The following is an 18,368-nucleotide window of genomic DNA, read 5'->3' as shown; positions in this document are numbered from 1 at the left end:
ACTATGCAAATGATGTTCTATTTTCAAGTCAATCGGATGAAAATTGATGATTTTTCAAGTTTGACCTCAAGTTGACCTTTGACCTTTTGACCTCAAAATAGTTAGTTTCCCTCTTTAGTGACAATGTGCAAATGCGGTTCAATTTTCAAGTCAATCCGATGAAAATTGGCAGTTTTTCAGATGAAAATTGATGATTTTGGAAGTTTGAACTTGAGTTGACCTTTGGCCTTTTGACCTAAAAAGTAGTTGGTTTTCCAATTTAGTGACTCGATGTGGAAATGCTGTTCAATTCCCAAAGTCAATCAGATGAAAATTGGCAGTTTTTCAGATGAAAATTGGCAGTTTTTCAGATGAAAATTGACGATTTTGGAAGATTGAACTCGAGTTGACCTTTGGCCTTTTGACCGAAAAAGTAGTTGGTTTTCCAATTTAGTGACTCAATATACAAATGGTGTTAAATTTTCAAGTCAATTGGATTTAAAATGGTGATTTTAGAAATTTGACTTCCAGATGACCTTTGACCTCAAAATCAATAGGCTTGTGACGATGTGAAAATCAATGTGACGACCTCTACAGCTTGGTGAAGCTTCGTGACGATCGGTTTAGAATTGTGACCTGTAGGCCGGTGACAAAGAAACAAACAAACAGACAGACAGAATAACAAACGCAACCGACCAATATACTTGAAAAATCTTCGCTTTTGCAAGTAACAAACACCTCAAGTAAGACAAGACAGGAGTGAAAACATAACCTCCTTCACCTTCGGTAGCGGAAGTAATCATGATCTTGAGAATTTTTTATTTTAAAAAAATATACATGACCGAGGCTCATGAAAGCTAGAGCAGAATGAAAGGGAACAAAATGGAAATGGGGAAACACAAGCAGCAGAAGAGGTGAGTGAGAACAAGGGGAGTGGGAGATGGACACAGGGGTGAAGAAGCTGCACACAAGCTGAATGAAACACAGCAAGAAGAGGAAGGGGAATGCAGAGAAGAAAGGGGTGGTCGAGTCACAATGCCCTAGAAAAAAAACAAACAGGAATGCTTGGTAATGGGGTCATTTGGGATAGAAAATATAGATATTTGAGACACATTATGATGAATGGTGGATGAACAGCCGTCTTGAAGCCCTGATGGGAAGAATGGGACTGAACAGACTGGGGGAAGCTGATTTCACAGATAAGTGAAAAGAGGAACAAATGAGTGGAGGTGAGCAGCGATTTTGGATTTAGGTCGTTTCACCAGAAGGGGTTGATGGGGTTGACGGTGGGCAGTGTGATCCCTGCAGAAACCTGGGGGCAGAGGGCGCAAGACCAGAAAGGAAGCGGTAGAAGACAGAGTCCACCGACCTGTCTGCGATGGCAAGTGATAAGCCCATAGACTCAGCTTCATCGCAGGAGATTCCATTCATCTTGAAGGCCTTGGTTTCCATGGCATCAAGCGGAGCAAGATGAGTCCAGAAGGGAGAGCAGTACTCCATCAAGCTGCGGACGAAGGTCTTGTAGGTGGGAGAGGAGTTCAGGGGTGCGAAGGAAGGACTTTGCACGATGGAGGAATCCCAGTCGGTGACTAGCTTTGAAAAGTGGTTTGCCCAAGAAAGATCATGGCTGATAGTGAGACCCTGAAGTTTGAATGACTAACTTTCTCAAGAAGATTGTTAATAACAATACGATTTCCCTGACACCAACCTACAAATAAATTAACATTTTTTCTATATTCTGTCATCACTGTTTAAAATCAGCCCAGCAAATCAAATATCATCTGCATATTTTACCATAAAACACGTTAAGCCAGCACTTGTGCATTCAAAATCACATATATCGGATAAACAAAGTCGGTGATAAAACACATCATTGCGGAGTACCAGCGTTGCATGCGATATCGTCAGAAAATGTATTAACCATAGATTCAAATTTCAATTCACACACATACGCTTCAACTTCTCCATCGATGAATGAGTCTGAATGGTATTCAAAGCCGACGAAAAATCTACAAACTAAACCCGTGCATAAGGTGTTGCTCTATGAAGGTGCGCAACAAGGTTAGGCCTGCACCTTCAACACATCAATTCTCTTGAAAGCAAATTGAAAAGGATCCAAACATTCCTTTGTTTGCCCCACAAGAATGTTTCTCACAATCCTTTCCAAACGTTTCATGGGTATAGCAGATAATGTCATTGGTGTACAATTATTAAATTAACATGTTTGGATATTTTAGGTGGAGGTACAATGACAGAAGACTTCCACAACTTTGGAGCTACTTTAGAGTCCAGTGAACACTGAAGCAGCAAATGAGAAACTAAAGGCAATTCACTTTAACATTCCTTAAGAACACGTCCAGACAGGCCATCCGGACCAGCAGCCTCACCAGATTTAACATTCTTTAAAGAATGACGAAGTTCAATTCCTTCCTCCTTCCTTGCTCAGTCTCATGTGGCCTGATAAATTATCCCTAACTAGCATAAAATCATATTCATCAAATCGAACAAATAATTTCTTAAAACCATTGGCAAGAGGTAACACGTGATCAGAACGATGCTGGGATATTTTTTCTTGTCGTAATCTGTCATCTCCTTCATACCGTTCCACATTTCCTTGACATTCCCTGATCAAAATTTCTGTTCAATATTATCTGCGTACAGCGAGTCCTCGATGTAATAGTCCAGTTATCTTTTTTTCTTGGTATAACGTTGATGAATTAACACTATTTTCTGATACAATAGGTATGTTTCCACATGAAAATGAAAATGAAAATAAAATGAAAAAAATAAAATAAAATAAAATAAATAAAATAAAATAAATAAATAATAGCTCCGTCTCTCTCTGCCCTGTACAATATTGTTGCACAACCATATTTGTTGAATGTGTATGACCCGATTCATTTTATTCACTTTTGGTAGTGTATTTATTTTCCTCTTAATACAGTATGAGTGACAAACGACCGTCAAGCGAGGCTAGCGAGTCTATGAGCAAGAGGAGACGCAGTATAGTTAGTCACCTTGCAGACGAAATTAGATCTGTGTTCAGGCGGTTTCATGCTGGTGATCGTGCAGTGCATGTAACTGCCGTCATTGGTTACCTGTGATGACTGCAAGGACAATCCGGGCAAAAAAGGACAAATGTGAGAGCCGCTTGGCAGTGCAATTCGCCACCTGGTGCTACTAGGAATGTATGCATTCGTAGTTTGGTGAAGGAGTATATGGAACGTTTATTATCAGTCTGGATCGAAGACCAAAACAAACATCATGTGCCAATAAAGTTTGCTTGCGATCCAGGCTAAAGCCCGCAGTTTATATAATGACCTGAAGGGTGAACAAGGTGAGTCATGTCAAAGTGAAACCTTTAAACACGAGCAAAGGTTGGTTTGGACGGTTTAATCAGCGCATTACCCTCCATAACATCAAGATGACAGGCAAAGCAGTTTTTGATACTTTCATTTTACATTATTCAGTGTTAAAATATGTTTTATAACTTGTCTAAGAGGGAACCAAAATTTTCCAGGAACGCAACCCCCCTTTACAACATGTATTCCAATGGAAAATACGTTCTAATATACACTGTTTAGATACAAATATCATTTCCCAGGAACGCATATGGGTGGAATATAGAGGACTTCCTGTACATTATTTCTTACTGCAAGCAACCAATTTTTGAAATTTCCTTTTGTAATCAGCTCATTTCCAACTGGAGTTGATAGAACACCTAACCCATGCAGTCTTGTGAAAAAAAACGACATGGGTGGGATCTGTGAGCGGTAAATTTGATTGGGCGAGATGATAAAATGATGTAGTATATTATAATAGTACAGTACTGCTAAAGGGAAGGGTTTTGAAAGGTTAAGTAAGGCAATTTGTGTTCAAACAATGTTCAAGTATATAGTTAATTGGAAATCAAATAAAAATTTTAAAGGTTGGAGAATTTTTTTTTTTTTTTCCCTAAAGTTTACCAAAAGTTTCGTTTACTGTTGATGCACCATCTTTTACACCACGTTATTTAACACATTGCATTAGGTCTTCGTTCATGTTGCTTGTGTCCTTTATGACGTCCTTATAAACAGTAAATTTCCCCTTCGGAATGATTTTAAATTTCGTTTCACTGCCAGACAGGCAGACAGGGTAAAAAACAAACAAGTTGAGCTACATTCAAAATACAGCACCCCCGTGCCAAATAAATAAATAACATATCCTCCAGCATACAACATTGCTGGGACTCCTTTGGTGCCCAGCAATGCCGGAGTGCGGCACGTTGAGACGGTATTGGAAGGGAGCTGTATAGAATAATTGACTGATTAATTGTGTAATTAAAAGAAATACATAATAATCGTAAAATAATAAATGTATTCATCAATTGGCTAGTAGCATACCTAAACTACCGACGTTTCATCCGAATCTATAAGTTCTTGAAAATTAATTAATTAATCAGGCAAGTAATCGAAAATTAAATAATTAATTGATTGATTGATCAATAAATCAAAAATACACTTTACAGCCAAATCACTTGGTCACTGTCATGTCCAAATATCAGCTTCCTAACTCAAAAGACACCTGAGATATTGCCCAGAAGAAAAGGAAAATAACCAAGTGTTTTATAAATCGATAATAATTAAGTAATTAATCAATTAATTGATTAATCAAAAAATAAAAAGTTTTTGTCAAAGCACTTGTTTACTATTTTGTCCAAATATCAGCTTCCTAGCTCGAAGGATGGCTGAGGTATTATATTGCCCAGACAAACAAGAAAACAAACAAGAAAACAAGAAAGAAAGACAGAAACCGGAGTGAAAACTCAGTACTCTCTTTTGGTGCGCGTCATTGCCGGACGCCCTTTGGTGCCTGGAGATGACATCATGCAACACCTGGACATGGAATATGAAAGGAGCGGCGTACAACATTATCTCCCTCGTCTCTGCGCATGCGCAATCGGGCCAAATTCAGTGCCAAAGTACTGCTAAACTACAGGTTCGTTTTCCGATTCATGTTTTAAAGACGCATAACATTGAATTGAAATGAAGTAGTTCCTTGATCATAAACTGATAGACAAAGCGAACCAATTGCTTAACCATGCTTTTCCCTTCACGTGCAAGGATAATGAACAATTCAACCTGCTGACGACACAGGACACATCATGAACTGCCAATTGTGGACTTGATAAAGGGGCACACACAGCAACAAAAAAAATTAAAAACAAAAAACAGGAATATTTACTTACCGAAGGTTACATTTTCTTAAGGTTACACAGTACAGTACATTTCTGTGAATAATGATCGATACAAAATGGAAAGATGATCAGATGCAGTAAAAGTACATAATTCTGAATATTCTTATCCTAATGGAAAATTCACTTCAAATCCTCCAAAAGCCTGGACTCTTAAGAATAAAAAACAAAAACAACCAACAACAGCTCCAAAAGTGAAAAAAAACCTAAAACTAAAGCAAATGTTTGCCAACTTGAATACTAATACCCCAAACTTGCCTGAAGGACCGAGCCTGTACTTCCACTTCACCACGTAGGCATGGCCCTGACAGAAAAGACCTAGAGAATCAGGATCAAGTGCATGGTACCCATGCTCTTCAACATGCCAGGCCTCGGTGGAAAGTGTGATCAGTTCAAAAGTACGACCATCGTCTCCCTCCACCACCCCGTAACCTCGACCCACGTTGGTTCCTTCGAGCACCGTAGCTGGTGCGTCACGTGGCTCTTCCGACAGAAGACCCATGGCACTCACGTGTAGATCGCGGATAGCAATGTTAGGCCGTGCTGGCAGGTCTTGAATCTGGGTATTGAAGTCAAGGTCAGGAAGGGTGGAGGGTTAAGAATGGGAAGAGAACGCAATCAAAATCATAGTGAAGTGCTCGTATAAAGTGCTTAAGACGCTGAAATGAAGACTTTCAGATAAAAGAATAGTGTGTGATTTTTAAACTTACTCCAGAGGAAGTTTGACGTCACCTTGCATTGAAGCTTCCACAATGGATTTTTCTTGATTTTGTATCTTCAAACCATGTAGAATTAGAAACTTGAGGATGCCAAGCTGACACCCATGAGCATTTTGCAGAAATGGCTGGTTTTGATGGCAACCGTTCCCCTCCATTTGGATGTAAATGAGAAAAACCAAAATCTCCATATTTCATCAATTATAACTGATGTTATATTCAGTAAGAGTTCTATTTCTATTATATATTTTTTCACGTGAGATCAATTTCTTACTCTAATACCAAGGTTAAACCAAAAACATGCCAATATAAATCTTGTGTTTTTGTTCAAGCAAAATTTTTTTATGTTGTGCTATAACATGTACACAACCAGAATGGCACTCAGTCGAGCCAGACAGCAACGTAAACGTGATGGATGACTTCATTCTACGCTTGAGGGGCCTGCACTTTATAATGCACTTCATTGGGTCTGTCAGAAACCCTAATGGCAGACACTGTCAGATGCAATGGAATTTGCTTTTGGACGAGTTGCTCACATGTTGACAATCAAATGATTTCCACAGAACTTCAGAGCACTAATGATGGTAGTTGAAGAGCCTCTTCACAACATAAAAACCACCTTTGGAGGCCAACTTTCCCCGCAGAGCAGGGGTTGGCCTTTTTTGGGCACCTTGGTCCCCTTTTTGAAGCAATGTTTTATGGCCGGATGCCCATCCTGCCGCCAACCCTGTTAGTCACCTTTTGTGACACACAGGGAATTACCAGCGAACTGGTACTCAATTTGCCGACCTCGGAAGGATGACAGGCTGAGTCAACCCCCCTGGTGTTAATTCAGCGATCAATCGGGATTCGAGCCCAGGATCCTCGGATCCCAAGCCAGCACCCTAACCGCTAAGCCAACACAAGGCTAGCTTCTTCATAATATGATGCAGGAAATTTACACCATGACAACTTTTGTCGTACACAGCATACATGTATTTATTATCCCTTTGTTTAAATATCCATTACCTAAGTTTTGTCTTAGGCTGATGACAGGCCGTTTTTCCTCCACCACCGAAGGTGGATGGAGTGTATGTTTTCACATCCTCTCTATCTGTCTGTCTATCTTTCTATCTATATGTTTGTCTATCTGTCTATCTGAGCAGGTTTCTTAAAAACTTATGGACTGATTCAGACAAAACTAGTGGATAGGTTGGGGATGTGACAAGGACTATTTGATTTAATTTGGTGGAGTTCCAATTAAAATTATTCTCCACCATTGAGAGATGGGACCAAAAACGATATAGAGCATGATATCTCAAAAGGTTGTAGACGAATTATGACAAAAGAGACAGAGGGGTGGGGAATAACAGAGAGTGGGGAGAGAAAAAAAAGAGAGAGAAAGGTGAGGGGAGTGGGAGGGGTAAGGGTTCATCAAAGATAATGATATGTTACGCTTAATGACCACATGGGCGGCGCGGCACGGCGCGACACACACACACACACACACGCACGCACGCACGCACGCACGCACACACACACACACACACACACACACACACACCTTGGGATTGTACCTGAATTTTCTTCATGTTATTTTTGGTTGCACCTCGGTATTACAGTATGAAATTGACCTTCAATCAATATAATTGACCTTATTGAACATATCTCAATTGTAGTTGATGAAATATGCAGATTTTGGTTTTTCTTTCTCATTTACATCCAAACGGAAAGGAACGGTTACAATAGAAACCAACCACTTTTGTAAAATGCTCAAGGGTATCAGCTTGGCACTCTCAAGCTTCAGATTCTACAGGGTGGCCTGAAAGTTGGGAAGTGCAAAAATTTAGCAGGTGTAAAGTGACTTTCAGACCACACTTCTACATGGTCTGAAGATACAAAATGAGGAAAACCCCATTGTGGTACTTTTAACGCAAGGTCAGACAAAAAAAAATTCCATATTAGATGCTTAAAAAACATGTTATTAACCCCATGTTTCATATTGACCAATTTTACCTGCAGTGTTTTTTTTATACCACCAGCAGGGGCAGTGTCGAGCCCAAAACCAAAAGCCCCTCTTGGTGAAAAAGCAAAGAAATAAGATGGGAAAATGTAATAATTAAATGAGATCTGTACGATTGATCTGTACGAGAGAGAGAGAGAGGAGAGAGAGAGAGAGAGAGAGAGAGAAGAGAGAGAGAGAGGAGAGAGAGAGAGGAAGAGGAGAGAGGAGAGAGGAGAGAGAGAGACCCTTGTCGGCAGATTTCCCACAGTCATGTATTGAAAATTATTGTAAAACTTATTTTGTAAAAAATGCGATTCTTTTGTAAAAATTTATATAAACAAGCATTTTGAGTATTGCGCTGCAATACATGTCCCCTACCGGCAGTCTGTCGTCCAGAAAACTGTTGGGGAAATTACCAAAGTTCAAAGTGCCATAACTTTGTCAAAAATAATCGAAACGTCGTGAAGTTCGAACTTGATCTGTAACTTGTCATGAGGGAACCATGTACCAAGTTTGAAATCATTGGCATTAAGAGTTTAGAAGAAAAGTCCGGAAAACTGTTCTTTGCGTGACAGACTGACAGACGGACAGACTGACAGACTGACAGACGGAGGGACGGAGTGCAAACCTATAGTCCCCTCCGGTGTAAACCGGTAGGGGACTAAAAACAATTCCAATGACATTATGGAGTATCATGTGTAGATCAGTGACAAAAACTCTCAATTTAAACCATTTAAAATTCAAGTCATAACAACAAAATGTGAAAGAGTCAAGGGGTGTGAATACTTTCTGAAGGCACTGTACGTTACAAAAGTATTGGAATAAGTATTGTTAAAAAGGCAAATTGCAGTAAACCGGTATACTGGTAATATAGCGCACCTCTAATTGTGGAAGAATTCACATTTATGAGTAAGATTGTACAGGCCGAAGGCAAATAGCTTGTGCACAAAATTAATTTACCATTGTGTGATCACACACTAACAGAACACCCCGCACCACATGTGGAGCTGCACACAGAGCGGAAATGTCCCTTGGTGCAGTTTAGGGATCCGTTCGTAATATCCTATTTGTAGTACTCCTAAAGGGGACATTATTCTCTCTAGTATTCCAGAAAAAAAAAAAAAATCTGTGGCAAGGTAATCCCGATAACAAGTCGACTCCTTTGTGACAATGCCATGTCATGCACTTCGATGACAAAAGGTTGCATTTGAAGCTGTGCATCAACAGGCCCCAGGTTGTGTTGTTTATATTTGATTGATTATATCTGTACTAGATTTTAAGTGAATTTTAAATGCAAGGGCAGCACCTGTCCACCTGGCCGAGTCGCCTCGGCTGCACGGGGGTCTGACGCACTGTTACTCGCCCAATCAAGAAACTTCTCCTTGAAGAGGATAGTTTCATTGTGCTGCGTTATACGTCCCAACAAAGCCCAAGATGGTCGCCCTTCCCCAGTTCTGAAAAGGAAAAAAAACAAAAAACAAAAACATCAAAAAACAGGATTTTAAAAATACATCAATTAACAGGTAAATCCACATTTACATCCCATCAAAAATGACTTCATATCCATAAATATAGTTCCTGCATATATCCGTCCTCCTCTACTCATTTGACATCTTATTCTTCTTCCTTGATATATTAGTAATATCAAGTAATACGACATGCTTTTAGGAATACAAACTAAAAGGAATTAGACGTCTTTCAATTGTGTATTTCTATCCTCCGAAGTACCTAGGAAGTTCTTTCCCAAGAGGGCTGAGACGGCATGAAGAGTAGTCATACGGCCCGGCCCAGAGCTGCCGTGCCAGTTGGAAAGCCAGCTTTCGAGTGCCGAGGCTAACCTCTTTACCGTGCCACACGTACACCTCACTACCAAAGTCAAACACCACCACCTGCACACCACAAAAATATATATGTGGTGTTTGCAACATCATGGCACTGTTATCTCTGCAGTGGCCTTGACGGTACAGGTGCATAAATCAGAACATTCATTTCCACATCCATTTTGCCATAAACAAAGACTTGTAACATCAATTCAAGTTCTGAGGTGAGTACATAAAATAGAAATAAACCATTAATTGGGCATCGACATGACGTCGCCATTTAATCCCATCAAGCCCCTACCAAATAAATCTCACCCATCAATTTAATTATCTTCATCATACCAACCCCATTCTTATCAACACATGCAAGTCGATATCACCACCCAATTTAATCTTCATTTCAGATTTCATTTCAAGGCAGCGAATTTGACCAGGGTATTGGCAGACATTGGCCTACGCTTTAGAAAGCCAACCTGGAATATTTAACGCCCACAACCTAAATGCAGATGACCCCAATCGGAAAAAAAAACACCCAGTTCCCGATATTTGCAGCACCCCTGCTCGAACTGCACCAACAGCACAGCGGTTTAGTCAGATCCATCTCCACTGGGAAGCAAATATATGACCAGGCAGGTTATAGGCAAGTGCGCTGCCATTCAGACAACCATTCCTTAAGCTACAGCACCCAGCCTTCCACGGAGCTTCTCATCCAAGTACTAACCTGGATCAACTCGGCTTTTTTTTTTTTTTCCAAGATATGATGGATAGGGAAAACTGAAGCCGATAGGTTGTGAGCAATAATATCTCTGCACCTCGCAAACAAAAACTTAAATCAGCTTCTTCCTGTACTTGTGGAATCGTTTATACTGTGCTAAGTTGAATGAATATTATCATCAGTCAAAGGACATTGACTGCCATGATAGAAAAGGAAGAGACTCCAGATACGATAGCTACACCTATCTAGTTCCATCAAGTCGTGTCCGACTCTTGTTGACATTCATGATCAGATTTCTCCAAACACATCCCTATCCTGCACTGCTTCCCGAACCTCTGATATAGACAGCTTGGTTGCAGCCTTTTCCCAGCCATCCAGCATATACAAAATCTGCCTCTTCCTCTTATGATAGCTATAAAATGAGAACGGCACTCTTCGCTGTGATGACGGTGACCGATATGCCTCTGCCCACATTATTACATCATTATACATACTTGTACCAAGTTTGATTTAAATCCCTGCAGCTGTTCTCAATTATCACATTTTTACCTGCCACCCCCCCCCCCCCTCTTACCTTTGACGCTAAAATCTAATCAGTTCATCTTTGCATCATAATATATACTTACACTAACTACGTTTGCTCAAAATCCCCATCACTGGTTCACAAGTTAGCACAGCAACAGAATTTTTACCTCACGGGACCTTTGACCTTTGACCTCATGACCCCATAATCTAATCAGTTTATCTTTACATCATAATACATATTAGGTGTACTGCAAAGCAACCTCCGGTACACCTAATACTTGTACCAAGTTTGTCTTTGTTCCCTTCAGCCGCTATTAAGTTATCACAGTAACAAAAAACTATTGCAGACTAAAACCTTTGATCTCTTGACCCCAAAATCAAATCAGTTCATCTTTACGTCATAGTACATACTTGATCAAATTTTTATTTAAATCCATTCAGCTGTTCTCAAGTTCTTGCGGTAACAAAAAAATTTGACGGACAGCCGGACGGACAACCCGAAAACATAACGCCTCCGGCGACTTCGTCGGTTAGGTTAAAAAAAGGAAAATATGTAGAATAGGTACACACGACTTTTCAAATATGTTTGAAAAGCCCAAACGTTTAATTGGCCGGTAAACTAAGAAAGAGGGTTCCTCACATCAGTGGATCCCAGGATAGAGCAGCAGGGAATATGACCCCAGAACTTGTCATCTGGGATGAGGCGTTCACCTTCCAATCGAAATACACAGTTTGTGGCCACAATTTCTGTCTCGTAGTCTTCGTCTTCCTGCAACTCACCAGTTCCTGCCATAGCCATGACCGGGTTGGTGATTAGTTACATGGTCCCCAGGCCACGACTCCAACTTCACCTTTCAAATCAGCAGGCTATTCTCACAGGATGCATGAGAAAATACTTAAGTGCACCATCTTGTACCCAGAAATGCAGGAATAAAATGGTGAACAGTGGCTAGTTAATCCACCAGACAAATACAGGTCGTGTCTACAAGCACAAGAGACTTCACCTTAAATGACATGGCGAGTCGAGGGTGAGCAGATAAAAATACGAGCTTTCTTCAAACCTTATATCACAACTTATATCACAACTGTTTTTTACAACACAGCTTTTAGCTTATCAGAATTGAAAATGAACTCCCGGTTAATAGAAAGGAAGAAGATGAGAATATAATTGTCTTTCAAAGGTTTCCGAGTGAATCAATGTTAAAAGCAATCGGTCAATTGCAGGCTATTGTTGTGAAAGGAAGGAAATAAAATGATGAAGATAATCATCAGTTAGTGATTTTCAAACTACGTATATGAAAAGGCACAACAATAAATTCATTAATGGGAACCGACACCCTATTTCATTTAAACACAAAATACGTGTCAGGTGATTGGCAAACCAACATGAAGGTTAAAGCAAATGATATAGATGAAGGGAACTATTTCCAGTTTGAACGGAAGCTGTGTGCACGGATATTAATAGCCAAATGAGGAGTCCAAATCTGATTGGACATTTAGGACAGTCGGCTATCTCGTATATTACACAAAAACACCAAATTGTGAACAGTCCTCTATAACTGTCAATGATACCTCCCATGTATGTCTCTTCCCTCCCCTCTCTGCCCCATCCAGCAACACAATATCTATGTTGTCAATAAATGGTCCCTTTTGTAGATAGTATTGTGAATGGCAAGAAAGCAGTATTGGTTAGATGCTATTCATGGAATATCTACTCTGTGCAGTCTTGAGAAGGACTTGGTGCGAGCCAATTCTTCTCCAAGGTTTTTTTCTTTTATCCAATATGGCTACCAGACCAGTGACCGATGACATCACTTTTATCAAACTATATTTCCCATTAGTCCAGGAGCCAGAATCTGCTCCAAATGATTTCGTGCAACACCCACTACACAGTTGGTTTGTCACTTCCAGGTGATTGGGGAATATCTATAGAACAAATCCAGCCCTGATGTACAGTTGAATTGTGGCAGCAACAATAAATGGCAGCCACTTTTCTATGAGGGGGGTGGTGTCCGAGGCGTAAATCTGAGATTTTGACGGATTTCATTTATTTATTTTTTCTCTTAGTCCCTACAGGCAGGATACATCCAATTTTGTTGTGAAAGTTTCATTCATGAGTATGAGACATCTATATGTGTATGTTATAAAATAGTTTTATATTTCACATGTCATAGCTGTTCATATAATTATGCAAAAATAATATCGCCTAATTCGAGGAATTCCCGAAATTTCCAAATATTTTGCTATCAAAACATTTTACACAGTTGTCGATGCGTTGAAATAGTATTGATGTGATGAAATATCATATTATTGTTGTAACATGAAACTGCACTTTGTATTTTGCAGTTGTCTGAATAAGAAGCAAGGAACATAACAACCTAAGCATGGCGAGCGAGAGTAGTGCAGAGGAATCTTTCCCACTTCTACCACAAAAACGCATGAAACTAATCGATTGGAAAAAATGCATCATCTGCCAAACAAGCACAGCTTCAGATTTTAGGAAAGCAGGTGATGAAGGAATTGCAAAGTTTGTATCAGCTGCAAAATACAGACGTGATGAAACCTACCAACGTCTCGAGACTTCTATTGAAACGTTGCACACTATGGAAACTGTTTGGCATCGTGCATGTTACCAGTCGTACACAAGCTCACACAATCTTAAGTATGTCCATGGAAAGCCAGCAGAGGATTGCTGTTTGAAGGACGTTGACGAAAGTACAACCCGGCTGAGAAGTTCAGCACCTGCTGTGGTTTTTGCTGAGAGTACTTGTGGACTTTTGGTCATAACAGGAGTGGGGTTGATGATTTAAGGAGAAATGAAATCTATATTTTTCTGACTTTACTTAAGGATTGTCCAATTTTGTTTCTTGAAAAGATCATAACGATATATCATATTACAACCATAACCGCATTTGAACGACATAAAGATGACATTGCATAATTACAGTCGAAAAGCAAAAACTACATATTTCAGTGATTTTGTGTGTTTTGGGTATAATACAAGGTATAATAATAAAAAAATTTTTTAATCATACTTGAACAGCATAACGAAAATCCCCTCATACTTCCCACTATCCTTTTAATTACAATGTTGAAGAATCCCTATTGGAAGAGCTGAAAAAACAAAAATATCCCAAAAAAATCGTCAATTTCGAGCTTTACGCTACCCCCTTAATAGAAAAGTGACTGCCATTTATTGTTGCTGCCACAATTTAACTGTACATCAGGGCTGGATTTATTCTACAGATGTATCCCAAGCACCCTGAAATGACAAACCAACTGTGTAGTGGGTGTTGCACGAAACTCATTTTCTAGGCCTCTCTTGAAAACTGGCTCCTGGACTACATGGGTCGTTGATCAATGCGTTAGTTTTGCATTGATCCATTAAGCGGTTTCAGAGAAGAAGAGTTTCAAAGATTTTCGGTTAGATCCAATCTGGCTGCCCAACCATGTTACCTATATGATAAATTTATAATCTGGCTCCAATTGAGTCGTGGATAAGGTGTTTGAAGTTTTGTGGTGATCGGATAAGGTTCGTTTTTCTATCCAAGATAACTGCCAAACCACATGACCTCTGACATCATCATTTTCACACAATATAGAGCAATGGTGTTAGGTGAACCTATCGAAGCGAAACTTTCCAAATATTATCTGTTTCAGATAAATAATCCACTATGCTGCATATTTTCATATAAATAAAGGGCTTCACTATGCTGCATAAAGTTAAAAAACATAAAAATAACCACCTTTAGAGGCCATTTTTCCCCGCAAAGCGGGGGTTGGCCTTTTTCGGGAACCGTGGTTGTTGTTGTTTTTCGGTCCCCTTTTTGAAGCAATGTTTTACAGCCGGATGCCCTTCCTGACGCCAACCCTTTTTGCCGCCTTTAACGACAAACAGGGAATATACCAGTGAACTGGTACTCAATTAGCCGACCTCGGAAGGATGACAGGCTGAGTCAACCCCCCTGGCGTTAATTCAGCAATCGACCGGGATTCGAACCCAGGATCCTTGGATCCTAAGCCGGCACCCTAGCCGCTAGCCCAACACCAGGGTAGTGCTGCATAAAGTTATTATATATAAATTAATATATCCTGTATATGCATGTATAATTTTACCAAATGCTACAGATTTGCCTTGGAGTGGATTACGAGAGAGTTCTCAAATTTACTTTTCCGAAGACGATCCTGAAGCCGCCGGCTCCGCAGATAACTCTGTGGTGTGATGGGCTGTTAAACCACAGATGCCGACTGAGATGCTAAATTTAGAGACTGTCCAGCATCCAAATCACACTTTACCTTCCTGGCAAATTACACACCCCCAGATATGGTACTATGCTTCCCAACGTGCAACCAATTCCAGGATATGGCTGAGTATTAGGCCGAAAAAAATATATTGCTGGTCTCTGGTCAGACCAAAGTCAGACCAAAACGGATGGTCAGACCATCCGGTTTTTTTTTTTCTTGTTTTTTTTTTTGAAAAGCATGGATTGCACATATAAAGGTGTTGTTTTTTGTGTCCTCATGCCTTGTGGTCCTCCTCATCTGCCGTGGCACTGTCCAGAGAGAAATTAAAGACAGCCAATGGGACTGGTAGGCCTTTTTGTAAATAATGAACACGAGCTTAAGTTATTTTAAAATGTATTTATTCTGAAAATCATTAAGTTCTTCAAGCATATTGTAGACTGCTATTTTGTTCTCGAGATCGCCTCGCCGTACCGTCAAACATTCCAATACGTCGATCGCGTCAACACTGCGCTTGGGCAAGTGGTCTAACAGGCTGATGGTCTCCCACGATCTCTTCTCCCAGTCCACCAGATTATTACAGACACTTACAACTTCATGACAAACGAGATAGGATCCAGGCCTAACTAACGAGACCAACCGCAGCTCTCTAGGCCTTCTGGTTATATAACCACCTTTAGAGGCCATTTTTCCCCGCAAAGCGGGGGTTGGCGTGGCCAATGTGTGCTTCATGCACATGCAAAGCACATGTGTGCTTCACACAAACCCGACAAAGAACGTCTTCGTTTCAATAAATGACAATATCCAGCCGATTGGATTCATGACGGCACAGCACACAAAACCACTCTTATCTTTGGAACGGCTTGTTGGATCTGGACAAACTAAACGGAGTTTTGCAGGGGAGAACCGTGCATGAACGTCGACACCAATGGCGACCCTCACAGACCCGTATTGCCCGAGATAGCGCGCCGGCCCGGCAACAACAGGCGCGTGCTGTTGTAGGTACCGTCGGAAATTAGAAAAAAAAAAAAAAAAAATTGTTGACGTGCAGGGTCAAAATCGATGCGCGCGCTGACCAGAGACCGGAAATATATTTTTCTCGGCCTTACCATAGGTTTACCCATTGGCGTTTGACTACTTGTAACGAATCAGCTAGGGTGAACATCCTGATGTAGCACGCTATGTCTATTCAATTGAAACAGACAACCGGATACGTTTTACACAAATAACATGAATAGGAATTGGGAACCTGTGTATGGGGCACGTCCCTGAAGCAGATCCCAGAAGTTGCGAGCTCGGTTGCTGGTGCAGTTAATGCCTTCCTCAATGATGGTTATATTTGGTGCTCGACAACCCAAGTCCCTCTTTGTTTGGATGAGGGCTGCTAGGTCAGAGGCCTGGAGGTGGTAGAGCAAAGCAATGCCAGTGTTTAAATACGAGTCAAAATACGTGTGCACTTTTTACATGATTGACAATTCTGTGGCATAAAAGCTCAAAATATGCAAGGCATTGTTTGTATTGTCATATCTTAAAATAGAAGATTCACAAATTCAATCTCAAACTAGATGGTAGAACCAGACGAAGGCAGCAATGGATATGCCTCTACCCATGTTACATATCAACCCACTGTTATGCGTTCGATCATTAAATGAGGGAACTTTGATCTTCGTAAATCCCAAAATATATTTTGTATCCTGCTAATACATCTGGCATCATTCATCATGTATCCATGTATGGAAAACCTCAATCTCCAAGATTTTGCCGCCCTTATGATACTCCAGAGCAGACAGGGAATTTTCTAGACACTTGTGGACCCTGTGAGGACCCTTCAAGACCTTGAGGTCCAATCGAATGCTGCTAATGAAGTGTAAATTGGATGTGCACACCATTCCAATCAAAATTAAGTATCGATTGTGAGATTTGGTCGAGTAGTGCCTGGGATTGAAATGATTGACCATTTATGGGCCTGTTGCTCAGTCCCTGGCCCTTTTTTTTTTTTTACCCCAACACCCATGCTACCAAGCTTATCACTCTTACTGCCCACCCTTGAACCTATCTGACCACCCCCCACCCCCAGATTTCACTCTCATCGTTGTCTCAGCTGGTCAAAAAACAGTTCGTAATTCGTGTCTTTATAGTTATGATTGCATAGTGCTGGTGGCTGGTTGGGCAACAAAATGGTGCCTATTATGATGTCATAGTCTAGTTTGACAGACTTTATATACGGCACTGCTCTGATCTTCCGCAGCAGAGGCATAAAAAGAACAAACACGCCAATAATAAAAGTAACCTTCTCATCAAACCTTTTGAAAGCCCTTTGTACTTAGTACTCACTCATATAAGCAAGGCTGCGCACACACTACTACTATCGTTTAAACAGTGAGGTCCAAAAATCCCTGCCACAACCGCATGCTTTTGTACGGAAATTAAATAAGCGTATTAAGTGACTGGCCAATTAACAATCTATTAATAATCCCTTTACGAAACAAAACTAATTTGTTCCATATTTTAACTCTCATCTCAACTATGACAAAGTAATTGATTTGATAAATTTTAAAAAACAACACATTTTGAGTTGCGTTTTCATTTCTGATATTGGATTAAGCATGTAAAAGGTAAAATGGTACATTTTACTACGGTATGTGAAAGCACCTGCAAAAAGACAATCTATCCTCTTGACTCGACACGAGGCAGAATCATAAAGCAAGATAATTACAATTATTCCTAATTTTCTTTTTCTCCTGTACAGGTGAAAAGGCTCATGAAAGTGCAGGGCAGTGAGGAAGGGGGGTCAGAGGGGCAAAAAGTTGGATAAAAGAAAACCAGGAGGATCTAGAATGGCACTCCATAGAGCGCATACCTCTGCCAGGCTGATTAGTTAACATTTTGTATCCCACTGATGGGACAGATCTGCATCCGGACGTGAACCAATATCTAATCGGCTTGTTATTGTCACCTACTCAACCTATCCACCGAGTTTTGTCATAATCCATCCACAACGTTTTGAAATACCATCTTACTATAATTCACCCCAAATGTCCGTCCGTTCGAAGGTACCGCAAAAACGGCTGAACCGATCGCAACGATATTTTGGGTGGGTAATCCTGGGATCTCCTGGAGCAAAATAGGGCATATTGTTTTTCCAATTTCAGCT

General features: G+C 40.4%; 1 protein-coding gene across 4 annotated transcripts in view; it reads right to left on the bottom strand.

The window, feature by feature from the left end:
• The window catches only part of LOC137434099 (supervillin), a 203,458-nt gene that overhangs the window by 12,079 nt on the left and 173,011 nt on the right, over positions 1 to 18,368 (bottom strand). For all 4 annotated transcript variants that reach the window (XM_078785767.1, XM_078785769.1, XM_078785768.1 and 1 more), the window contains 5 exons: positions 16,464 to 16,611; positions 11,613 to 11,758; positions 9,641 to 9,801; positions 9,219 to 9,366; positions 5,471 to 5,771 (listed from right to left, as the gene is read on the bottom strand). In XM_078785767.1, coding sequence (XP_078641893.1) covers positions 5,471 to 5,771; positions 9,219 to 9,366; positions 9,641 to 9,801; positions 11,613 to 11,758; positions 16,464 to 16,611 — 904 coding nt within the window. The remainder of the gene's footprint in view (positions 1 to 5,470; positions 5,772 to 9,218; positions 9,367 to 9,640; positions 9,802 to 11,612; positions 11,759 to 16,463; positions 16,612 to 18,368) is intronic.

The sequence above is a fragment of the Myxine glutinosa genome, chromosome 10 (genome assembly GCF_964187855.1).
Source record: "Myxine glutinosa chromosome 10, kmMyxGlut1.1, whole genome shotgun sequence".
NCBI classification, from domain to species: Eukaryota; Metazoa; Chordata; class Myxini; order Myxiniformes; family Myxinidae; genus Myxine; species Myxine glutinosa.
This window is presented reverse-complemented; position numbering and strand designations above follow the sequence as displayed.